Source organism: Festucalex cinctus, chromosome 11, assembly GCF_051991245.1.
Source record: "Festucalex cinctus isolate MCC-2025b chromosome 11, RoL_Fcin_1.0, whole genome shotgun sequence".
NCBI lineage: Eukaryota > Metazoa > Chordata > Actinopteri > Syngnathiformes > Syngnathidae > Festucalex > Festucalex cinctus.
Genome location: NC_135421.1, coordinates 13,166,355 through 13,191,214, shown reverse-complemented (window position 1 = coordinate 13,191,214; position 24,860 = coordinate 13,166,355). Strand labels below are relative to the sequence as shown.

General features: G+C 37.7%; 1 protein-coding gene across 4 annotated transcripts in view; it reads left to right on the top strand.

Annotated features, from left to right (window-relative positions):
• LOC144030273 (phospholipid-transporting ATPase IH-like) overlaps window positions 1-24,860 on the top strand; it is a 46,142-nt gene that overhangs the window by 7,702 nt on the left and 13,580 nt on the right. For all 4 annotated transcript variants that reach the window (XM_077536427.1, XM_077536425.1, XM_077536429.1 and 1 more), the window contains exons 2-19: window positions 5,696-5,818; window positions 7,113-7,202; window positions 8,860-8,940; window positions 9,355-9,462; window positions 11,099-11,227; window positions 12,599-12,702; window positions 12,793-12,843; window positions 12,992-13,056; window positions 13,136-13,217; window positions 13,306-13,456; window positions 16,686-16,883; window positions 16,958-17,131; window positions 17,925-18,091; window positions 19,337-19,408; window positions 20,375-20,448; window positions 21,614-21,717; window positions 23,193-23,374; window positions 23,798-24,031. In XM_077536427.1, coding sequence (XP_077392553.1) covers window positions 5,696-5,818; window positions 7,113-7,202; window positions 8,860-8,940; window positions 9,355-9,462; window positions 11,099-11,227; window positions 12,599-12,702; window positions 12,793-12,843; window positions 12,992-13,056; window positions 13,136-13,217; window positions 13,306-13,456; window positions 16,686-16,883; window positions 16,958-17,131; window positions 17,925-18,091; window positions 19,337-19,408; window positions 20,375-20,448; window positions 21,614-21,717; window positions 23,193-23,374; window positions 23,798-24,031 — 2,189 coding nt within the window. The remainder of the gene's footprint in view (window positions 1-5,695; window positions 5,819-7,112; window positions 7,203-8,859; window positions 8,941-9,354; window positions 9,463-11,098; window positions 11,228-12,598; window positions 12,703-12,792; window positions 12,844-12,991; window positions 13,057-13,135; window positions 13,218-13,305; window positions 13,457-16,685; window positions 16,884-16,957; window positions 17,132-17,924; window positions 18,092-19,336; window positions 19,409-20,374; window positions 20,449-21,613; window positions 21,718-23,192; window positions 23,375-23,797; window positions 24,032-24,860) is intronic.

The following is a 24,860-nucleotide window of genomic DNA, read 5'->3' as shown; positions in this document are numbered from 1 at the left end:
CAGTGCAGCGTTTGACACATAATGTACTGTTGAACAGCCTGGAAACTTGGGTGGGGTTAAATGGAACAGTCCTTAAATGGTTCAGGTCCTACTTGGGGGAAAGGAGTTACTTTGTGATCACTGGAAATGTTGAATCTGATCGAGTGACCATGACGTGGGGTCCCTCAACATCAGTCATTTGTCAGTCTGTTGTTCAGTCTGTATAAGTTACCTTTGGGTCAAATGTTTGAGAACGCCAATGTTAACTATCATAGTTATGCAGATGACACACAACTGTATTTATCAATGTCCCCACATGACAGCAGTTCAATTAACGTATTGTGTCATTCAGTAGAGCAACTTAACAACTGGATGAACCAAAATTTCTTTTCAACTAAACAAAAACAAAATGGAGGTCATTGTTTTCAGCAATAAAGAAAAGATGATTGCTGTTAGAAGACCCCTTGAGTCACTGTCTTTAGAAACCAAAGATCAAATCTTGGGGTGCTAATAGACTCAGACCAGTGCTTCAGCAATCATATTAAATCAATCACTAAAACAGCCTTTTTACAGCTGAAAAACATATCCAGACTGAAGGACTGCATGCTTCAAGCAGACCAAGAGAAGCTTATCGTCCTGTATAAGATACAATGACATGTAAGAAAACTCCGTCATTTTTACTTGCTCACAATAATACAATTATCATGACTTGATTGACTTGAGCAGTTTGTTGTTATTACTGGTAGCACAAGCGGCCTGAATTATGAATTATGAGTTTATGAGTTAAATATACTATACAAAATGCTGTAAAACAATATTTAGTGAACAATGAACAATTTCAATTGTGGTAAAACAGTTACTAGGTCTCAATATTGTTTTAAACTGAAACTTAAAGTACATGTCTCTATGCTTGTGTTTTTACTTACTTTAAAATCAACTACCAGCCTAGGCACTAAAACAAAACTAGATCTGTAAGTGTGTAACCAGCTGCACCCACTCCGGGGATCGAAACCACACCGCAAGTAGTCTCTGGTGTATGAGCGCGACGCCATCCGGTTGAGCTAAAACTCCAGAGTGCTGTCGCCGCTCCGAACAGTATTTGAAGGATTATTCATCGTGTTTATAACCCGCCCTACTCTGCCTACGATTGGCTCATCAGTCTTCATGTGTAAAGGTAGCCAATCTAATCAGCGAAGGCATCGCCCACCAGGCAATTAGAGGCAGAGGGGTTGAACAGTGCACAACAAGGAGGATTTAGAAGTGGGTAGATGCAAACCTGACTGAAAAAGAAGTGGGTATATACGTACGCCGTATACCCTGGACTACACCACTGGGTTAAGGCCTACAGAAAATGTGTGGATGGATAGACTGTGCAGGTGTACCTAAGTGGCCAGTGAAGGTACGTTAACACAGAACGATGCTGCTCCAACCTTTGCCCGTTTAAACATGATGAGTTCATTAAAAAAAAAAAAAAGAAAAAAAAAAGGGGTGGCTTAATGAGGGATGCCAGCTCAACATGGCACTCATCTCTGCGGCACAGCGTGGCGGCGACATGAAGGAGGGACAAGACACGACCATTTAATCAGACCGCTTAATGGTCTGTTACTTTTTATTGCACCTCTGCAGGGAGCTGCACCATGCAAACTGCTTGGGGTCGGAGGTTGCTCTTATTGGCGCTACCTGAGACCGTCTGACTGAAAGTGTGGTGATAAAGATGTGGCCAAGTCCAAGAAGCTTTTTACGGTTAAGGCAATAGCATTTTGCTGCAGTAAAACCAGCCCGCCGCCATTGTGTTGCAGCTAATGAAGACAAAGCATTCCATGTCAAGTGCTGACTGGCCGGGCCACTTTGTATGATGGAGCGAAGGCAGAGACAGGAACGGAACAGAGAACCGGAGGTTGATTGGGATCAGTGAGGATTAATGATTAGATGAGTGCAAACTATAATCTGATCTCTTCCTCCACATACCCCAGGACCACAAAGCGCTTTAGGGATGTCAATATGATGTGAAAGAAGGATAGAGCAATGTGGATTTAAGGAGATGACGTTTGAATGGCTACTTTGTGATGCAGTCATCTGTTAAGGTTGAACATCATCTGTTCCAGAAAGCTCATGAGCTTGCCATCCATTTGTTTCACCCCTTCAGTTGATGGTTGTCAGGAGTTGGAGACTAGCTAGCACTGTTATGCTGTCTTCTTGGGCAAGTGTACACCCTGCTGTGGTTGGAACTTGCCAATCATCATAGGGCTCATATAGTGTACAAACCCTAATTCCAATGATGTCGGAATGTTGTGTAAAACGTAATAAATAACAGCCTTTCGAATCTTTTATTTGATTGGTGTGACGAGTGCACATTTTAAACTGTTTTTGGAAATGATGGACAGCATGCTATCCAGGACAAAGAGGAAAAGGACCATACAGAATATTAGCAGCATAAATTTCAAAAGACATCATCCGTGATAGTTGGGGGTGTGTTATTGGCTGTGGCATGGGTAACTTACACATCTGTGAAGGCATCATTAATGCATACAGGATTTTGAGCAACATATGCTGCCATCCATGCAATGTCTTTTTCAAGGACGTCCCTGCTTATTTAGGCAAGAGAATGCCAACGCGGCTTTGTAGTAAAAGAGAGTGAGTACAACTCTTGCCTGCCAGCAGTCCAGACCCGTCCCCCATTGTGTTAATAATTTACAAATGATTGTAAATTAACAGCTGGCTTGACCAAAATCTTCCTCAGATAAATCAAAACAAGACTGACTGATTGATATATAAACGTGTCATATTTGTGTTCAATTTATAAAGGGTGAATTTAAATGGATAAACAAAGGCCCCCACTCCCCACTCTTAAGAAAATCTTCACTATGTGTGCATATGTTTGAACCTTCATGGAGTTTAAATAACATAACACATGATAAGAAGCTCTCGGGATGAAGCAGTGCAGTTCTCCACAAACCACAATTCACAACCTCTCTGACAGTGTCAATCAAAAGTGAAGATTACGTTCGCAAAGGTAGTGGTTGATCCAGCGCTTTGTAAGAGATCTCATTAGTGTATCACAGCCTTGTTTTCTCTCATCACACTCACACACTCTTCTGTGTTTCTGGGTCATGTTCCACCCACCCCTCTCAATGTTTTGATGGGGTCTCAAGCCAGCTGACACTGTTGGCAGCTTGTCTATTTTTGTTCCCTTCACCCATACGGTGCCTGTTGATCCCTCTGTGCTGTCATTTAAAGATGTGCACCTCACAGCTCCGTCCTCTGTTCATCGCAAAGCTTGCTGTTGGTGTTCATTTAGCAAGTTCATGCTCTTTAGTGTCTATGTTCAATTTTCTTAAATCAATTGATTTCATTTTTTAAAAGAATGTAAATTAAAAGGGGCAGAGAAGTTGAATTTATATCTGCCCCTAATCAAAACAAAATGAATGAAAGCTACAGTCAAGGGATACTTTCAAACATAACAATTCTACAAAACATAATATATATATATATATATATATGTATATATATATATATATATATATATATATATATATATATATATATATATATATATATATATATATATATATATATATATATATATATATATATATATATATATTAGGGGTGGGTATTGCCGCCAACCTCACAATACGATATGTATCACGATACAGGGGCCACGATACGATACGTATTGCGATACATATGTATCCCACATAAGACACATTTTATTTTGTTTTTTTAAACGTGCCATGTTAAGTTTATAAGTAAATAAATGTTGATATCCTTCCTCTGCTTTCATTTTTATTAGCCAGTCACAGTGTCCAATCACTGGTAAGCTATTTTTGCATTAATTGAAGGCAATTAACTTCAAAGACGCTGCTGTTTTTTTTATTTTTAGGTACAATGCAAGCTGCAAAGGCAAACATTAGCTGCCTATTTAAAGTTAGCAAGCAATATCGATTCTGACGCCTGCGTATCGATACGTGCATTGTAATGAGGCCCGCAACGATATATTGCCGTATCGATTTTTTTTAGCACACCCCTAATATACATATATATATATATATATATATATATATATATATGTATGTATGTGTATATATATATATATATATATATATATATATATATATATATATGTATGTATATGTATGTATATGTATATGTATGTATATATATATATATATATATATATATATATATATATATATATATATATATATATATATATATATGTATATATGTATGTGTATATATAATCTTGTAATTGTGCCTGTTTGACGTTTAAATGTTTTGCACAAAATGTTGGTCAATCCAATAGCAGTTTAAACCAAGTGTCCAAGGAAAGGAGAGCTATTCTTGCCCCATTCTCAACATTGAGTAGAACAACACACAAAAACTGAGGCATCACATTCTTGTTTCCTGTCAACAAAGGCATAACTAATACACACTGCGTCTAGCACAAACTTGTGTACCTGACTTTGTAATTTTAAACAATGATAAAAAAATTAAAAAAAAATTAAAAAGAGGCCAACAACAAAAAAGAAAGAACAAACAAAAAACATTCATTTAATGTACCAGTGTTTATTTTGTTGGGTAAAACCCTCCAAAATATTTTGAAAGTTGAAATGCTATATGTGGCCATGAGAACAAAAATTCAAACAATTATTATAACATTGTGGTATGAAGATGACTGACATTTAATATTTGAAACACTTTATTTTTCCTTGAAAACACTCAGTTTAACATTCACAACATTTTTCTTTAATTTTAAGGGGATAAGGTGCAGGGAGATACATCTGGAACCCCACAAAGATGTTGAAACTGCGATACTTAATCATTCATTAATAATGCTTGATAAAATATATGTCAGAATTTTAAGTTTTGGTTAGTTTGCATGGAAAAATGTCCCCAAATTTATACAGTGGACAACTGTCAGTCATGACAGATAGGGACCGGGCTAGCCTACGAATAGTGAAAAGCTGTATATTAACCATTGAAATGCATTGGAGGAAAAAATAATAATAATAATAATCTTCAAAAAATGCTGATAAAGATTCAGTATGTATTTTTCCTAATAAACAGGTAGTGGAAATGGGGAAATAAATCTTCCAAACCCCCTACCCCTGCAAAAAAATAAAATGATTGAAAAAAATAATAATGGGAATATTCATCTTGTGTAATTCATACCTTCTAGTTTGTTCCTATACATTCTGTAACTTCATAGCAGGATGCTAAATCTTATGGTGGATTACATTTTGAACGTTGCCAAATCATTTTGTATCCTGTGTTAGTATGCAAACCATCAAAAGTTGTAATCAATCAAATCAGTTGTAACTTCCAGGAACACATTTTGACCTTTATATTTGTAGTGTGAACCTCCAAACAAAAAAATTGCATTTATTTGTGGCATCTGTGCCAAAGTTGTGAGGCCTCATTAAAACAATGAAGGGCTTGTTCCAGAACTTTTCAATGAATGATCACCAGTGCCCGTTTGAGCTGTGTCAGCCGGGTCGCTCTGCCAACGGATGTTTTCACTGGGGCCAAAGTGTTATGAGCCTTGTCCAATGCGGCCATCGCTTCATGAAGAACACCTTGGATGTGCACACACATTTTCTTTTGAACAATATGTTATAAATAGGTTGTTCATAAATGAGCAGTGCGGTTGAACCAATTTTCTTCTATCTTTACCTGTGTTTCTATTTATATCTGCTTTTCTCTCTCCCATCAGTGTGCGGGGGAGGAGAACTGGGTCGACAGTCGGACGGTCTACATTGGCCATAAGGAACCCCCTCCGGGAGCTGAGGCTTACATCCCTCAGCGTTACCCCGACAACCGTATTGTGTCCTCAAAGGTCAGAAGACCTACCTATGATTTAGAACTGCCAAGGGAAACTACTGTATCAGAGGCCATTTTGTCCTTTCAATTACCAGACTAAATTTAGAAACAAATGAATGATTGTTAGAGCTTGGACTCGCACCAAAAATCTGCATTCGGTGTTTGTATTGATATTAGCCATCAAATGACTGAATCAACTCAAATCAGCGAAAGTGTACTTTGGCCAAAAACATGTCACAGTTTGATCAAAATGGTAAATAAAATGCACTTATATAGCTATTTATCTTGATCTTATGTTTACAAAGCTGTATTTACCTTATTTCATTCAAATGTATACACACAGGCACGCTGACGCAGCATATCAACAATTGGAAAGTTTAGGTTAACCTTAGTTTAAACTAACTTAGTTTAACCTCCAGGATTCCGTTTTGTACCCTGACCAACATCAGAACAAAGAATGCTTTTTCTCTTTGGTCCAATTTTACATCCATCTACATTGCTATAAACCTCATCCTGGCTAGCGCTAAGCTACTTCATCTCTCAGGTCGGACATACAAGTTTGAAAACTACCTTTCATTTGCAGTGAATCGTAGTTATAAGTTTTGTGTGTAAATAGTGCTCGTAAAAAAAAAAAAAAAAAAAAGTTTAGAATTTCCTTATAGACCCTTCCAGCTAACGTCACTGCTTAGCTTCCGCTCCGCCTCCCGGAGGGCAACCAGCCCATAAAAAATGAATGTACAGAGCTTGATTTTCAGCGAGCGTTTTTGTTAAAAGATGGGAAATATGTTAAGCGTCACAAAAAACTTCCCGAGTAGGACACTACATTACTGCGATTCATTGAAACTAGCCGTTTGGAGCCGCTAGCTACAAAAAAGGAGTTTGTTGGAAGGCAAAGTGGAAGCAGAAGCTTAAAGTATGTTATTTTTGCCTGAAACAGTACGTCGATCATTACTTTCATGGTGTAAATTGTCATTCATTAAATCGTTTGTGTCCGGATATACTTGTCTTGCTGTATATCGAAGTTTTCAAGCTATCTTAGCTGGCTAGCTGCTAACAAACAAATTGACGTCCTGCCCTCCACGTGACGTCACACTGGAAGGGTCTATAGATGCCATAAGATGGCAGCAAAGCATTTTTTCTCTGAGAGAAATCTTTCGCTTGACTTGACTTGACTTACTAAATGACGCTCTGATAAGTTCCCCAAAAAGTCTCTGAATTCTTCCTAAATACAGATGTCCCCACTGTATTTTGTTTTAACCTCAAATTGAGATGTCTTGATGATGGTGTTTTTTGTTTTTTCACTTTGACAGTACACCTTCTGGAACTTCATCCCCAAGAACCTGTTTGAACAGTTCAGAAGAATTGCCAATTTTTACTTTTTGGTCATATTTCTTGTCCAGGTGAGAACAATTATTATCATCATTTGTGAGTTTCCATCAAACTGTATACTTTAGTTTGTATATCACTATATAGTTTGGAGTCATAAATGTGTTACGGCCAAGTCGAAGTGTCCTTGAGCAATACACTGAACCTCAATTTGCTCCCAGGGGACCTGATAGCGCCTTACATTGAAGCAGCCGATCGCTGGTGTATGAATGTGTGTGAATGGGTGAATGTGAAGCTTCAATTATAAAGTAAACCATATGGTGTAGTTAAAGCGCTATATAAAAAGCAGTCCATTACCATTTAGACAGTTGCACTGAGGTACTATTCCAAGTATCTGCCCAAGTTGATCCAATATTCAATGTCAACCACTGGTTATCAGATTCCAAAAAGCACCATTATTGTAACTTTTCAGAATATGCAGTAATGCAGCTTTAAATCACAAAAATAAGCAGGTTAACATCCTTAGCTCTCGCTGCTATATTATACTCCACAGTTTCAACTATACAACAGCTCTTTGTTTTCTTGCTGCCCTCAGTTTTGGCAGTTTCACTTTTGAATTGAAATAGTGAGCGCACCGAAAATCAGAAAATCGATTTTGATTTGACAAACCAAATCGAATTGTTAAATTTTAACATTGTTGCATTCTTGAATTGTATTACAGTGTTCCCTTGCTATAACGCGGTTCACTTTTCGCGGCCTCGCTGTTTAGTGCAATAACGCAATTTTGCAGGCATTTTTTTTTTTTTTTTTTACGGAACGTATTATATAAAATTTATGAAGGTTCGAAATTAACAATGTTTAAATGAGAGAAATGTAAGAAAATGTAAATGCCTCCCTGAGCCTTAAAACATTTAGAATATAACATGTACATATGTAAAACATAAAGCTAACTGCTTCGCGGATTTCATTTATTGCGGGTGTTTTTTAGAACCTAGTGGAAAACAAGGGAACACTGTACATCCCAAATATCAAAATTTTTATCAAATCGTCTTTAGATTGAACACCAGACCAGGACCTTTTACAAACAGTTTATCAACTACAAACACCTTCTGTTTGTGGTACGTTTTGTTTGATTGTTTGTTTGTTTTGTATGACACCTCTTATAAAAAGCCCTATTTGCTGTATTTTATTACATTTATAAATATTTTACATTTTTACATTATTACTCAACTAAATGGAGGCCTTGAGATTATTTTGTTCCATTTAATATTCATTGCAGTTTTCAAATTATGATTTTCGTTATCCTGAGAATGAGATTTATTCTACTAAGGTAAACGACTGGAATTACAAAACTTGATTAACTAATTAATTAGAACTAGTAAACGTCAGTGTCATATGTTGTCTGTTTCTGTGTTTAACAAGCTTTCAAATGACACTATTCTTTTGAAATTGGGATAAAGATTTAGAATGTTGTGACAGTATGAAATCCGGATTCAGTACAACTCAAATCTCGAGCACCATTGATTGGTGCATTTTTGCCTGTTTTGAAGAGTCATAACTTTCTTAATATTTGTCACAGAAGACGAGACTTATGTCACTGGAATTGTTTTTAAAAGGCCAGTCTGATTCATTCAAGTGGCGAGCAAGAGTTTGATTGTAACTGTAAAAAACACTTGAGTTGTGAGTCTGGGACATTTGTACCTATTGTATGTCATGCGTCTTCCCCTAAAGCTCATCATCGACACCCCCACCAGCCCAGTCACCAGTGGCCTGCCCCTCTTCTTCGTTATCACTGTTACCGCCATCAAGCAGGTATACGACACACACAAACACACATGCAGTCACTTCTAGCCCACACCTCGCAGCCCGGGACACCAATCAGCTGTTCTATTATCTGTACATACGCACATTCCTCTCTGGGCGCATTGAATATGTCTGCTGATGTGAGAAATATGGTAATGAATGCTCTCCTCTGTTCATCACTGGAGCCTCAGGGGAGATGCAGCCTCCCCTCTGCGCTACTATCAATGATAGATGGGGCCGTGCTGGCTAAAGAGAAGCGAAATTTAGCGGGACATAAATCTAAAGCGTCGGCTCGAAATCAAGCAAGCAGGTCACCCAGCTCAATGTGCGCAACGCTAATTAATCACACCCGATTCTACGTTTGCGCAATCATCCGCCCAACCCCCGTTCCCCTCCTCCTCTTGAACAATCTCGTCCTCTCAGGGCTACGAGGACTGGCTGCGACACAAAGCCGACTGCTCCATCAACGAGTGTCCGGTGGACGTGGTGCAGCGGGGGAAGGCGGCGAGGACGCAGAGTCACAAGCTGCGGGTAAGAACCGGCTTGTTAAAGGCGAACAGCACCTGAGGCCACGAAGCAGACTTTGCTTCGTCCACATTTGTCTCTGACACGCTCTGTGGCCCTCCTGCTAATGAGACATCTCCAAGATGATGTCTCTATATGTTGGGAAATGTACAATATACAGTGCCTTCTCTCTCATGCTTAATTTCCTCCGTTACCATCCTCGTAACTAAAACAAATACAAATAAAATCCTCCTTCACCATTGAAAAGAATGGAAATATAATTAATTCATTTCAGCACCACACAAACACACTTTAAAAAAATAAAAACAAAAAATAGTACTCCCCATATTGATTCTCAAAGTGTAGTAGTAGTACTAGTAGTACCATAGTGACTTCATTTTACAGTGACTTAATTAAAAAAAAAAAATCCAGTACAGTACAATTGATAAGTATAGTTCAGTTGTATTTAACTTTTAAGTATATTACATTTGCATTTACTGCGATTGGCTGGCAACCAGTCCATGGTGTACCCCGCCTGCTGCCCAAAGCCAGCTGAGATAGGCTCCAGCACCCCCCGCGACCCTTGTGAGGAATAAGCGGTCAAGAAAATGGATGGATGGATGGATGGATGTTTTCACACAGTATTTAGGTACAGGTTTTTATATAACTTAAATGCAGTACATTTTAATGGATTCATTTTTTAAGTAAATATATACTGTATTGTTTAGCTTATTTATTAGTCTAATTAGCCTATCTATAGCTATGTTAGCATTAATCTGGTGGACTTTCTAAGTTATGTGGTTAGGTTAAAGTCATCTCATGAAGCAAAATAAATACATGTGTTCTAAATTTTACCCATCACTGCAAAATTTGAATTATAACAATTGCCAGGAGGCTTCAAAACTGAAAAATCAAGCCATTGCCTGTGAAATGAGGCTTCAAATTAGTGAAAAATCAAATACTCTTTGCCCTCAAAAATTCAGAAATGCGCTGCATCATACTGAGAGCCGTTCCTAATATTTTGATCTCCCCCTTGACATTTTGGTGACCTTATCTAGCTGCGTAAGAGGGTAAAAAAAAACAGCTCTTAGTATGATTCACTGTGAACTCCAAGCACATGAATATGGAAACTGAATAGCTGTCAGTTAAAAGTGAGCTTTGTTTCATCTCTTGCTGTTCTACCTTGAAGTGTTACCACCAGTGTAATCTTCCTCAGTTCTAATCGCTCTGGAAAAAAAATGTACTCGGCAACAAATTCCAAATCCACGTGTAGGGTAATGTGTCTCTTTCCGTGTTATTTTCTATTTTGTGTCTGCTTCCCCCCTTTACTCCCCCCTCCCTCCCTGTCGTCACGAGTGTCTCTCTTGTGTTTCATGGCCGTGTTTTGTGGATCAAATGGAGCGGATTAGCGCGTGAGCCGGCAGCAGGAATAATGACGAATATATTAATCACGCAGATTCGCAGAGCATGTGTCATGTGTACGGTCACCATGACGATAGGATTTTATCCGCGCCACGTAAGCTGCTCGCTTGGCATTATCGGTTATGCAACTTCTCAATCCTTTAAAAAAAAAAAAAAAAAAAAGTGTGTTCATCTGGGCAAAAGGCTCGTCATCTATTATGGATGTCGCCGTCGTGATGGTGCTGTTGTGTTGCTATGGCAGGTGGGCGACATCGTGGTGGTGAGGGAGGATGAAACGTTCCCATGTGACCTCATCCTGCTCTCCTCCAGCCGACAAGATGGCACCTGCTATGTCACAACCACCAGCCTGGACGGGGAGTCCAGTCACAAGGTGCCACAATATGACGCATAAATGTACATTGCAGTCCAAATTATTTTGCATCATGCTGTTTTTGTTCATCAAACTATGCTCTAGTCTTTTGTCATAACTATGATGAAGGTCTTTCAAAGTGTTTTTTTTTTTAAAGTATTTTTGAAAATCTTGTTCCTGCCATGCTCTTTTGTTTATTTTAGTAAACTACATTTTATGTCTTTACTTTGCTTTTCTGGAACTGCTTTTAAATGTACTTTTAATTAACTTCCGGTATGTGAAGTCACGTTGTATATGAAATTCTATTTTTTTTACAACTCCTATGCTCCCTATGTGCTGGTAAACATCTGAAGTAAACCATGGGGTCACAAACTCTACTTTTTACTAATGCGAAGGGCTACCAGTTATACACACGTTTCCTAAATGACAAATTTGTTCAAATGACCTTCAATAATGTTATCATATTATATTGCTAATCATTATTGATTTTCATTCACATTGAATCAGTTTTATTTGCCAAGTATCTAAGAACACAAGGATTTTTTTCTTCACAGTTACAACACATCGGAGAAACACAAAAAAATAACAGTGACCAACAGAGGCGATAGAACAGGAAGCCTGGTGGTTCGCTAATTAGCGCCCCAAATTTCTTGGATGGGGAAAAAAAATGAAACGAGTGAGGAAGGAGGGAGGGGAAAAACAAGGCCCAATCTGTGCTCTTTAAAGGGACAGTTTGTCTTATTTAGTTCCATCTAGTGGCAAACTAATAGTATGCAACAATTTTGAAGCATGCGCACTACGGTGCCTCAGACAGACCACACTTCGCAAGGCTACCACCAATTACTACCAATTATTGGAATGAACGAGTGAGCAGCCCAAGAGTGGCTAGCAAGAAGTTGGAGCAGCTAAAAAGAGTGACTAGTGGGAGAAGCTAGCAAAAGTGAGCAAGAGTAAAGCAGAGGGAGATAAGCGATGGGAGCCCGAATATCGGGACTCAGCGACGACTACCCGCAGGTCCCTGCTGTGAAGGTAAGCGGCGGTCAACCCATTAGGTCCGATACTAGCTGCAAGCACCACCAGAGGCTAACTACGTTGGCAAAGTTCTTCTCCTTCGGGTACCTGTAGCAGAAAATTGACAGCAAAACATGTCAGCCTCCTGTAAGAGGAGGCATGACCTATAATGATGACTAGATTGTATGAAAAAAAATACGTTGATAGTACACATTTTTTTGCATACTATATTAAAATTGTGGGTTTTAAAATTAATTAATTATAAGTTCATCATGAGATTGCACTAAATAATACACACCGTCCCTTTAAGAGGAGTCCTGTAGACCTGGGGGGGAAAAAAAGTGAAGACATTGATCATGTTAATGGCCTCTCCTCCTTCAGACCTACTACGCCATACCGGATACCATGGCCTTTAGGACGGACCAGGAGGTGGATTCGCTACATGCCACCATCGAATGTGAACAACCGCAGCCTGACCTCTACAAGTCAGTGTGACACTTTGGTGCTTGTGTGAACATTCTAGGTCACCTTCCTTATGGCTGCCTTGTCTTGTCGTATCTTCCTGCTTAACTCAGATTTGTGGGACGTATTAATATATACAAGGACAAAGAAGAGCCTGTTGCTAGGTAGGTTGTGATTTGATTCATTGCATGTTCGTTCTTGGAAATGTCTGCTTTTATTCTAATCATAAATTCACCTAATATGAAGACTTAATTGTCCTTGTTGTTGGCTAGTTAGCAAGTTGTGAAGTCAATTTTTCTTATTTTCTTTCAGACCACTTGGTGCTGAGAATTTATTACTCAGAGGCGCAACACTGAAGAACACACAACATATTTATGGTGATCATTTATCTTATTAATGTGTCTTCTTATTCAGGTTTGTTACCGCGGTAACCCCATCTTCCACCTCTTTCCTCAGCTGTTGCCGTCTACACAGGCATGGAAACCAAGATGGCTCTCAATTACCAGTCGAAATCACAGAAGCGCTCTGCTGTGGAAAAGTGAGGTCTCATCTGACCGCATCCAAATTTGTTTGAGGGAAACAATTTGGATTATCTCATCGGACATCTTTGTCCCCCCCACACACAGGTCCATGAATGCCTTTCTGATTGTCTATCTGTGCATCCTGATCAGTAAAGCGGTCATCAACACTGTTCTCAAGTACGCCTGGCAGTGGTCGCCGGACCGCGACGAGCCCTGGTACAACCACAGAACGGAGAACGAGCGACAGCGACACATGGTGCGTTCGGGGTCGTTTGTGCCACAAGCACCTTAAAGGTCTCATGCCACACTTAAAATAATAATAATAATAATCTTTGACGTCCTTTTTATCGGCCTGGGTTTCTCATTAATATTCTAATTATCATTACAACTTTTTCATCATATGGCTCCAAATAACTAACTTTTGTTTTTTATACTTTGTCATAATTTTTTTTTTCTTGTAATATTTCATGACATTCTCCTTTTAAAATTACTTTTGTTTTTTGATATTACAAATTAATTATTAGTCTAATTTAATTTGCATAAAGTTGCTACTTTTTTACTATTCTTGTATAACCTTTTATTATTTATTGTATGTTTACTCATTTCTCATAAAATACAATTTATTCTACTAAATAGGATCCCCACTCCCCCATATGACTTAATTTTAAATTTCACAACAAAGTTTTATTTTGATAAATTGATATCTTTTCTCTTAATACTAATACAATCACAAGTATTTTATTTTATTACATACTCAACTTTATTTATAAAGCACTTTAAAACAAGTATTGCTGTATAAAAAAGTACTGTACAGAGAACAGAAATCGGTCACGCAGTAAAGATCAGTAAAACAAGAACAAAACAAACATAAGTATGCAAGTAAATACAATTGACATCAATAAATTAATAACAAGATGTAGGTAAGTGAATAAACAAATAAATGTCTTGTAATATTTCTATGAAAGAATTAACCTAATATTTTGAATTTAATACAAAAGTGGTGGTTCTCTTGATATTAACACACATTTAAGCCCATGTTTTTTTCCTGCAATAGTATGATTTCATAGTCATGAAATTATGACTTTATTCTGGTAAAATAAAAATGCAATTCTCATAAACTTACAATAATTTCCATTAAGTTAACTTTATTATTGTGGAATTACAATTTCCCCCAAAACTAATGTCCATTTATATTTTTGGAAACAGTAAAATTTCAGTAACGTGACAAATCTACTTTTTAGAGCTTTTAGCCATGTTAAAATGCTAATTCCTCACTAAAAACATCACAGAGGTGTTTTCTTCCATTCACCTCTCTATAAGAAATTCTAGGTCATTCTGCTCTCCAAGCACCAACCCGTCCCAACCCGAGGAAACGAGTGGGTGCTCACTTTATGATGTCATCAGGTGCGGACCCACCCCCGCACCAATGTGGACTGAACACTAGGGGTGGGACAAAAAACAGATTCGACCGAACCATCGGTCGTCAAGGGGAGCTAAACGGCCGTATCGGTAGCAGACTTGTCAACCGATACAAAATCCGCCGGGAATCCTTAGATACATTGCTTCTAAAGCTGGGGACCGGATATCGCGTTGCTGTGAATCGGTTGCGAGTGAGGCTTATGGTTTTCATAACAATAGCAAGAGTTCTGCACCGTGCTCTACTAGTTTTGTTTACATTTCAGTAGCATCACTATTCAAGCTACTTCCGTGTTTACAGAGAGCTAGCAAAGTAGCGCTCAGAGACGCTTCATTCCCGGATGTTGTAAACATAATGCAAAGACGTTACGCACCTTGGGGGGAGCCTACCGTCAACGCCGTGCTCGCGACACGGCGCGCGCGCGCACAACGAGTGACAACATGCAACAGCGGAGACAGTTAGCAGAAGCCAGTGCCGTACATCTCGGTATTTCCCATTGCTATCGAGCCTCTCGGTGCACTTGTATGTCCCGGGCCGGCGTTGGTACTGCGCGCGAGCCAAAAAGAATAACTCCCGTGACGATCCAATGCATGGATTCAAACGACACAGGTATGTCCCACAGCCAACACACCAGCTATGCTAAAAGCACACTGCAAGTATCTCATTTCTCAGTTTGTGGCTCCCTGTCAATGTACACAACTAGAATGAGCAGCAGGGAACTGAGACGTGCCCGCAATTACGTCATCAAACTCAAAATGAACGACAACCAAAAAAACAAAACAAACAGTCGTGATTCCGTGGTCATCATCGTGTCTCAGATTAAAAAAACAAAAAAGATGTCATACATTAACCAAAAATGAATGTGTTGGCAAAGAAAAACAAAAATTGTTCAAAACAAAAATTGTTGATAAAAAGGTTCGGGCACTTTTGGAAATATTTTTGGATATATTAATTTGTTAAAATGTGTTTGATAGATTTATTGTTCCATAAGGTGGCTTCATATTTCTTTTGGCTGAACGGTAGGTTTATTTCATGTCTTAAATTTATGTTTCTGAAATACTTCACAATGTGGACATATTCTGTTTAATTGTGTTGGTGTCTTTTTAAAGGTTAAATATTTATATTTCAAATTGAATTATCAGCCTTTTGTTTTCCTGATCCTGATTTTGAATTAAAAAAACAAACAAAAAACAATTATAACTGTTAATAACAACTAATAAATATTTAAACTGATACATTTTTCAGTCATATCGCCCAGCCCTTTGTTCCGGTCCATTTAAATAATTGATTCAATATATAAAAATATAGAAGACATTGTTGTTGTTCTTTTTTTACACATTTGTAGATACTGTAAAAATTTGTGGTGTTTACAAGCAACAAATGTCACTATAAGTTTTGAATATTGAAATGAATCGTATCGAATCGAAAATTGTATCGTTCCCAAACTTAATTGAACCGTATCGAACCGTTCTGTTCTGAAAGATAATCGTTTTTCAATCGAATCGCAACTTGTGTATCGAGATACATATCGAATCGGCCTCATGTCAGAGATTCCCACCCCTACTGAACACACGCCCACATTCTCTGAGACCTCCATGCTAGCAAGCTAGTGATCAAAGTAGCCTTTATCAGTAAAAATTGTGTCCAAATGAATTCAAAGGAATAAATTATCCTTCACATTTGCAATGCCAAAGTGCATTGACAATTGGCCGTCTTAAAATCTCAGAAAGGTTGTGGCTGACAGTAGTGTAAACTACAAGTAAAATGTATTTACTTGTAGTTTTACTTCTGCGTTAGAAAAATAGCCAGCAAAATACCTAATATTTCCTAAAAAAAAAAAAATGACATCCCCATGGTGTCAAAGGTAAGATGTAATCATTATATGCCTATAGTTAACTATGTAAGATCTTAAAATACCAAGATGCATCCCCTTTAAACCTTATTCTCATAATTCTTTGACTTCATTCTCATATTATTATTTTATTTTCAGTGCGACCATAACACTCCATCTTCTAATCCTGCTTTATATTGCCACCATTCCTTTAAGATGTCTCACATTTTCCCGCAGGTGGTCCGAGCTTTCACCGACTTCCTGGCCTTCACCGTGTTGTTCAATTACATCATTCCCGTGTCCATGTACGTGACGGTAGAGATGCAGAAATTCTTGGGCTCCTATTTCATCACGTGGGATGAGGAGATGTTCGACGAGGAGTTGGGAGAGGGAGCTCAGGTCAACACCTCCGACCTTAATGAGGAGCTGGGTCAGGTACTCGTAAGCGTTTTCCTACTCTAAACACCTTATTTTCCAGCTCATCACCATTTATGTTTCTCTGTTTCCAGGTGGAATATGTTTTCACTGATAAGACGGGCACACTGACGGAAAATAACATGGAATTCATCGAATGCTGCGTTGATGGGAACGTTTACATTCCGCACGCCATCTGCAATGGTCAAATCCTCAGCGCTGCCTCTAGCATAGACATGATCGATTCCTCACCTGGTGGATACCGCAGAGTAAGTCTATCTGTTGTATGTTGGCGTGTTCGCATTTGACAAGCATAAATTTCACCAAAAATATTGGGTCATCCTGAAAAAAATCTGGTATATCGATCATAGTTCATAATAATTTCACGGGAGTAAATCATACTTTTTTTTTTTATTTATACTTAAAATATATTTTTAAATTATGTATGTATTATACGGTAAGCGGTTCAGAGGATGGATGGATTGAAAATTGTGAGCTAGGTTTTTCCTATTTTTTTTTCTATTGTTAAATATTTATACTGACAAAAATATTACTTTTTTTTTCTCCCAATATTGCAGCTTTTTACTCACAAAAATATTACTATTCTTGTACTAATACAATTTTATTCTTTGCTTTTTTTTCTGTTCTCCTTATAAAAAGACATTATTTTGTAGAAATAATCTGTACGACAAAAGTTCACAGTATTGCAAGTATAATGTAAAAGAAGTATTAATCCGCACATTATTCTGCAGTTCATAAAAGCTGTTGTAAACCCTCAATGTTCAGCTTGTTTGCAGTTTGAAGAAAGGTCCCCTGATACACTGAAGTGACTGCAATCTTCATTTCTGGCAACCATATTCACATTAAGAAAGTAGTTTGTCAGCAGTATCTACTGCATTAACGCAAGCCTGCCAAATTATTGAAGCAAAGAAATGTACATAAAAGTAGACAAAATACATGTAATGTTTTATTCTGAATAAAAACACGGTGTTCAGAAAAGTTGTTAAATACGCATTTAGATCTGTTTCGTTTGCATACATTCATTTGATTATGTGGCTTCAGGAGCACGAGGACCTGTTTTTCCGGGCATTGTGCCTGTGTCACACGGTGCAAGTGAAGGAGGAGGAGACGGTGGACGGCATCAAGAAGGGCATCCATCAGGGCCGACCCACCTCCTTCTACATCTCCTCCTCCCCAGATGAAGTGGCTTTGGTGGAGGGAATGAAAAGGTCAGTGTTCTCAATGACGCTGCATATTCTTGGGATAACTAGCGCTTATGTGGCTAAAGAATCTGTTGAATTAGCGTAGTTCCTCAAAATAGCATTTCAGCTACCTGGTTGACAACAGAGATGGAAATCACATAGTTGACAAGACCCAGAATATTTGCTGTAAATGCTTCCCGTGTCACATTGAACATGTTAATGCAAAATCAAAGACACAAAATTAATTGTAGTGGGGCACAAGCATATAGTCTAACATTATAAATGGCTTTAAAAACTTCTTATATCCAAACAAACTAATGGTTAGGTGAATTCTGACCGATCCATAAGCTATAAAAAGCGTGACTGGCTGATCCCGATTTTTTTCCATAACCAACTTCAACTTCAATGTTCCAATATTGTATTATTGTAAAACAGTGAACAATGCCGTTGAATCAATGCAAACAGGTTGCGATAACTGCACATGATGTAGTTCTCACAAATAAAAATGAAATATCTTTTAGTCATCTCACAGCAGAAGAGGACAGTGGCTGACTTTTTCAAACCTCTGCAGAGGGAGATGAGATGTGTGGTGAACAAGATCGGTTCCATTACCGATCCCTTAAAATGAAGGAAATAGGCGCCAATACCGATCCTGACTGATCTGTTTTTAACCTTTAAGTAGCCAGAAAAGTCACTGAATTAGAATTCTTTACAAGATTATCCTGTCAGCAAATGCATTAAATGGATTTAGCAGGACAAGCTAAAAAAATGTAAACAATTTCACAACATAACAATAGCAGTTTTCCTTAGTCATCTAAGGCATAAATAGAGATACTCCATACCTAAAAATGTAAAACTGAAAACACATTTGATTTAAAGGTAAATAAAATGTCAAATAAAAAGAGTCCCGTTACCTTGATTAAACCTTTAAGAATTGTAATAACCTGGATGACTGAGAATGTACATTGCTATTCAAATATCTAAAGCACGCCTGATATGTTGTCTGTATAACGTTCCAGAGTTCTAAAATTAAATTACAACGTTCATACATGCTGAGGTCAGCACACGCAAACCAAGATGCTCATATAACACTGTTCTATTCTAAGTGTGGACAATGTGTTAGGTTTCCAGAATGCGGCGTCAGACAGTTTTATTCGTCATCTATTGCTTTCCCGGATGGACTTTTGCACGTGCATGTGATCATGTTTCTATTAAAAATAACAACTAGTGCATCCATGCACACATGGATTTGCCCATCTTCCTTGTCTCCAGGCTGGGCTACACCTACCTGAGGCTGAAAGACAACTACATGGAGATCCTGAACAAAGACGACGAGATTGAAAGGTTGGTGTGCCAAGCGGTTGCCGCGGTTACACCACAGGAAATGTGATGACATCGATTAGACATGGTGGGGTTGGGATGATGATGCAACAGCTCAATCATAAAGAAGTCGTATAAGTTGTTTTTGCAAATATTAGTTTGATTCATGGTTGATTTAATTGGACACGGCAGTGTTGTTGATCCAATAAAGTATATTTAGGTTGGTTTGAAATTGAAACAATAAAATACTGACCTTATATTACAATTTAAACAATTGTGAACTGTACACACAAAATTTACATTACATTTTAACATTCAAAGTTTCAAGCAAGTAAAAATACAAGTTAGCCACTGTTAGTTAAAATTAAAAAAAATAAATAAAAAAAAAATTAAAAAAAAACACTGTGCTCTGCTTAAAAACGGGCATAAAAATAAAAAAAATAAAAAAAACACTGTGCTCTGCTTAAAAACGGGCATATCTTCATTTTTATGCCAGGGCAAGTCTAATTTATCGTGCTCGGGACCAGTGCCACACATAAAAAGTACAAAATGCTCAAACAGTATCTCATGTTGACTTCTTACGTCAGGTTGTGGTTGGTTCAAGCAAGTTTTTTCCCAACTTTTTTATTTTTATTTATTTTTTGTTTTGGTTTTTTTTTTATCACTCTTCGAGGTTACTTACCGGTAATTGGAATGAGTGACTTTAATTAGAATGACACTGTGCTCTATTTAAGTCACTTTATGAATTACAATGCACAAGAAGCCTCCAGGAACATCTGTTAAATTCCATCTATCAAGTCTATAGGACGCTGAAGAGTCTTTTAGTCTTTGCAGAGTGTATTCATCAAGTATGGCTTTTGTCCTAAGTGCATAGTTGGCCTAAAAAAGATGGATTGTCCTTCCTCACAAAAAAAAAGGCAGCGAATTAAATTATCAGCAAAACAGTCGATTAAAAGAGTTCTTTTCATGCCAACTTTTGCTTTCCTTTAGGTTTGAGCTGCTTCATGTGCTCAACTTCGACTCTGTGAGGAGGAGAATGAGCGTGATTGTTCGGGCAAGCTCAGGTAAGTCGCACTGACAGATAATCGCTGTCAGTGAAGTTTATGCTTTTGAGGTTGGATGACATTTTGTTGTTTGTAAAACAAAATGCTTTTAAAAACAAATGACGCTCTGTTCTCCCGTCTGAATGGCAACAGGTGTAACAGGCTAAGTGTACTCTCTGCCATCTAGTGGAAGACTATTTAATTATCCTTCATGTTAATGCAATGTATGTCACTGATGTAGTTAGATAATTATGGATGGCCAAAATTGCCAAATTTCAAAATAAATAAATGTATATATATATTATTATTTATTTAATTTTTTTTTCAGACCGATACCGATAGAAACTGCCGATACCAGTAGTATATTTTGAAAAATAAAAAAAATCACTAAAAGATATTTTTAAACAAATATATTCCCTTTAATTTTGACCAAAAAAACAGCACAGTCACTCTTCAATAGTCTTAACGCTGTTGCAAACTGCCTCTCATTAGTCGAGTGAGCAGTACGTTTCAGTAACATTTTGACGTGGCAGTATGGCCCAAAACTGCCCCAATTAAAAATAAATAAATGACTAAATAAATAAATAAATTATTAAATAAATAAATAAATATTTATTTATTTACGACAAATGACGTATTATGTATAGAGGACCAAAACTGCCAAAATTCAAAATAAATAAAAGACTAAATGAATAAATAAATGACTAAAAGTGAAAATAAAAGCGAATATAAAAAATATGTTTCAACAATTAAATACAATTTATTTATTTATTTATGTGTATGTGTGTATAAATATATAAATATATATATATATATATATATATATATATATATATATATATATATATATATATTGCTCATTTTATTTACATTTATATTTATTTTTTTATATAATTTTACAAATTATATTTTTTATATCCATTTTTATTTTCACTTTTAGTCATTTATTTATTTAGCCATTTATTTATTTTGAATTTTGGCAGTTTTGGTCCTCCATACATAATACATTATTTGTCATGAATAAATAAATAATTTTGCACCAATGAATTGAAATTGGATCATTTCCCACAGCATACCTGATCATCTCTATCTAATGTAGCACAGTGGCTGGAGGTCAGTCACTGTGCTACTCTATTAAGGATACCTTACTGTACTGATAATTTTCTGCATGTTTGTGTACTCTTAGGAGAATTTTTGCTCTTCTGCAAGGGCGCTGACTCGGCCATTTTTCCTGTGGTGGTATCTGGCAAGGTGGAGCAGGTGAAGGCGCGGGTGGAGCAAAATGCTGTGGTAAGTGCCAAAGACATTATTTGGCAACTGAAGGTGAAAATAACCCAACGTGGCTTTCTATGATGTAGTCGAGCCATGTAGTTTCTCACAGACAATCAGCACACGATAATTAACACATACCATAGCAATTTATGTGTGCATGAGGTTAATGGTCAATATAAAGTATAACTAAAGGCCCAGCAGAATGTTACTAACATGGCTATACCAGCATAATACTGCAAAGCAAAACGCAGCACCCACATTTAGACAATGGTGGTCTCTCAGAGCCAGGAAGAAGCACTGACCTACATTTACAACCTAAATTAAATCCTCTCAAGTCTTAATTTCTCAATTTCGTACACAAATCCAAAAATGTAATGTCTACATTGCTTACAAGTACATTAGATTATTTTTTTTTATTTTTTTTTTACCCAATCAGATTTGAGCTTTTGTAGTGCTGGCCAATGTAACAATCACATTTCAAATTCACCTCACAGGGCCAGCTAGTTGGCCTACAATAACGTCAGCATTATTCAGTTCTCTGATTGATTGATCAGAGCAAGTTTGAATATCAAAACACCTCTGCCAGGTTCTGTACATTAATACATTGTTATCAAATAGTTTTTTTTTTTTTTTTTTTTTTTATTAACTGCAACATATATTGTACAATGTACACAAAATTTGAGTGCTATTATACTATGTTGCGTTTTTATTTTAGTAGTTTTCATAGTGTCTGTAATTGTGATGTGTTGTTAGTATTTAGAGGTTGATTAAGTCGGGTAAATCCCCACTGAAGGCCCAGGTACCAAATGCCACTTTATTTAAAAATAATATATTTCCAATTATGTCAATAAGTGCCCTATAAATGGGAAATCAACCTTCCCCCCAAAAAAGTCTTGACATTAATAGGTTCTATATAGTCCAACTAGTGTAAATACGGTATTCTGGTTAATATTCTGTTAGTGGAATAAATGTTAAGCAGTAAAATCCAGCAGTTATTATCAATATCAGAAGATGGCCATTTTGCCACTTGCTGTAGAGTGCAAATGACATCACAATTGCTTAGGTCTCAGGTAACAACCAATCACAGCTCACCTGTTTTCTGAAGCTGAGCTGTAATTGGTCATCGCCTGAGCCCTGAGCAACTGTGATGTCATCTTCAGTTGACATCAAATGGCAAAATGGCCGCCCCCTGCGATGTGTAAAAACGGCTGGATTTCACTGCATAACTCGGATTCCACATATGTAATATTAATCAGAATGTCATGTTTAGACTAATGAGGTGACATATAGCATATTATTGTCAAGAAATGTTTAAGGTAGACTTGACCTTTTAAATGAAAACCTTTTGCTTTTTTACCACAATCTGCTAAAAGTGCAGCTCTAAAGATTAATTCATGTATTTATTATTTGAGTGACTCTTGAAGGCATACATAAACAAGAACTGCGCTCACTGAGCAGCTAATGCGCTACTTCATTTGTCGCCATGGTAACAGGAAGGCCTGCGAACCTTGTGCGTGGCCTACAAACGTCTGTCGGAGTCCGAGTACCAAGAGGCGTGTCGGCATCTGACGGACGCCAAGCTGGCCCTGCAGGACAGGGAGCAGAGGCTGGCTGAGGCTTACGACATCATCGAAAGAGACTTGGTGCTCCTTGGTGCCACAGCGGTGGAGGACAGGTTAGTTGGACAAACGCAAGGGGGAATGAGTCATAAAGTTTGTCGTGTTATCATGACTCAATGGGAAAAACGCGGCTAGTCGGTTGCCTTTAGGAAAGAGAAAATTGTTTGGCCTTGTCGGAGGTCTGGCTTTCTCTTGAGTGTCATCCTAGTTTCTTTGTTTTCACACTGGGACAAGACAAGAGGGTATTGATTATCAGGCGGCTCTCTGGCTGATCGATTGGTGGGCTGACAGTTGGACTTCCTAATAGATAAACTGGAGATGGTGCGGGACGGTGGGCAGACGCACATTGATAAGTTATCACCACTCGCTCATGGATTGATTAGAGTTTTGATGAATGCTTTAACCTCCACATCCAACCCACCCCCACACTCTGCCCCCTGCTGGAGACTGAGGCATTTTATTGACGTATTGATGCGCAGGCTCCAGGAGAAGGCGGCAGACACCATTGAGTCTCTGCACAAGGCGGGAATCAAAGTTTGGGTGCTGACCGGGGACAAAATGGAGACGGCGGCGGCCACCTGCTACGCCAGCAAGCTGTTCCGCCGCAGCACTCAGATCCTGGAGCTGACCAAGAAGCGCACAGAGGAGCAGAGCCTGCACGACGTGCTTTTTGAGCTCAACAGGACCGTTCTCAGGCAGCGATCCATTTCTGGGTGAGATATTAAGGCTCAGTTTGAAATCACAGAGGTATATGTTTAACAATGTTTATTTAAGTGATTTTGGTCAAATAAATGCTCTAAAAAAAACAATACTCTGGAAGGGGCAGTTTTGTTCTTTTTTTCGTTTGTTTGTTTTTAAAGAAAACCCCCAATAAAACAAAACCACACCTTTCAGAGTGCCCTTTTATTGTGGGCAGTCTAAGGCACACCTGTGCACTTATCATGGTGTCTAATCAGCATCTTGATATGGCACACCTGTGAGGTGGGTTGGATTATCTCGGCATAGGAGAAGTGCTCACTATCCAGGGTTATTATAGTTTTGGGATTTTTATTATAGTCATCTTTTATTTTATTTTGATTTTTTTTTTAATGTAGTTAGTTTTCATTAGTTTTCAGGGTAGCTCTGTTAGTTTTTTTAATTTTAGTTATTTCAAAATTGCTTAGTTTAAGTTTAGTTTGAGTTAGTTTTAGTGTTAGTTTTTTATGTGTATTACTTGTGTGCAATATTTAATAAACACCAAAGTAAAAATGAAACCAAAAAACAAAAAAAAACACACACTTCTTACTTTCCGTTGCATTTCAGCTGAATTAACGGAGAAAGCAGGCAAGGCGAGACATTGGAGCCAAAAGTCAAATATGCAAAATTTTCACCTAGGAGGATGTCATCTGAAGATACTTTTATTGGCTGCTTGACACATGTCATTTCTATGCCACATACTTTCAAAGATCCTTATTCCGGTTCATATCGAAATAAATATACTTAAATCACATTTAAAATCAACCCCAAAGGCTCATGTATTAAATTAATCACCAAGATGAAAAC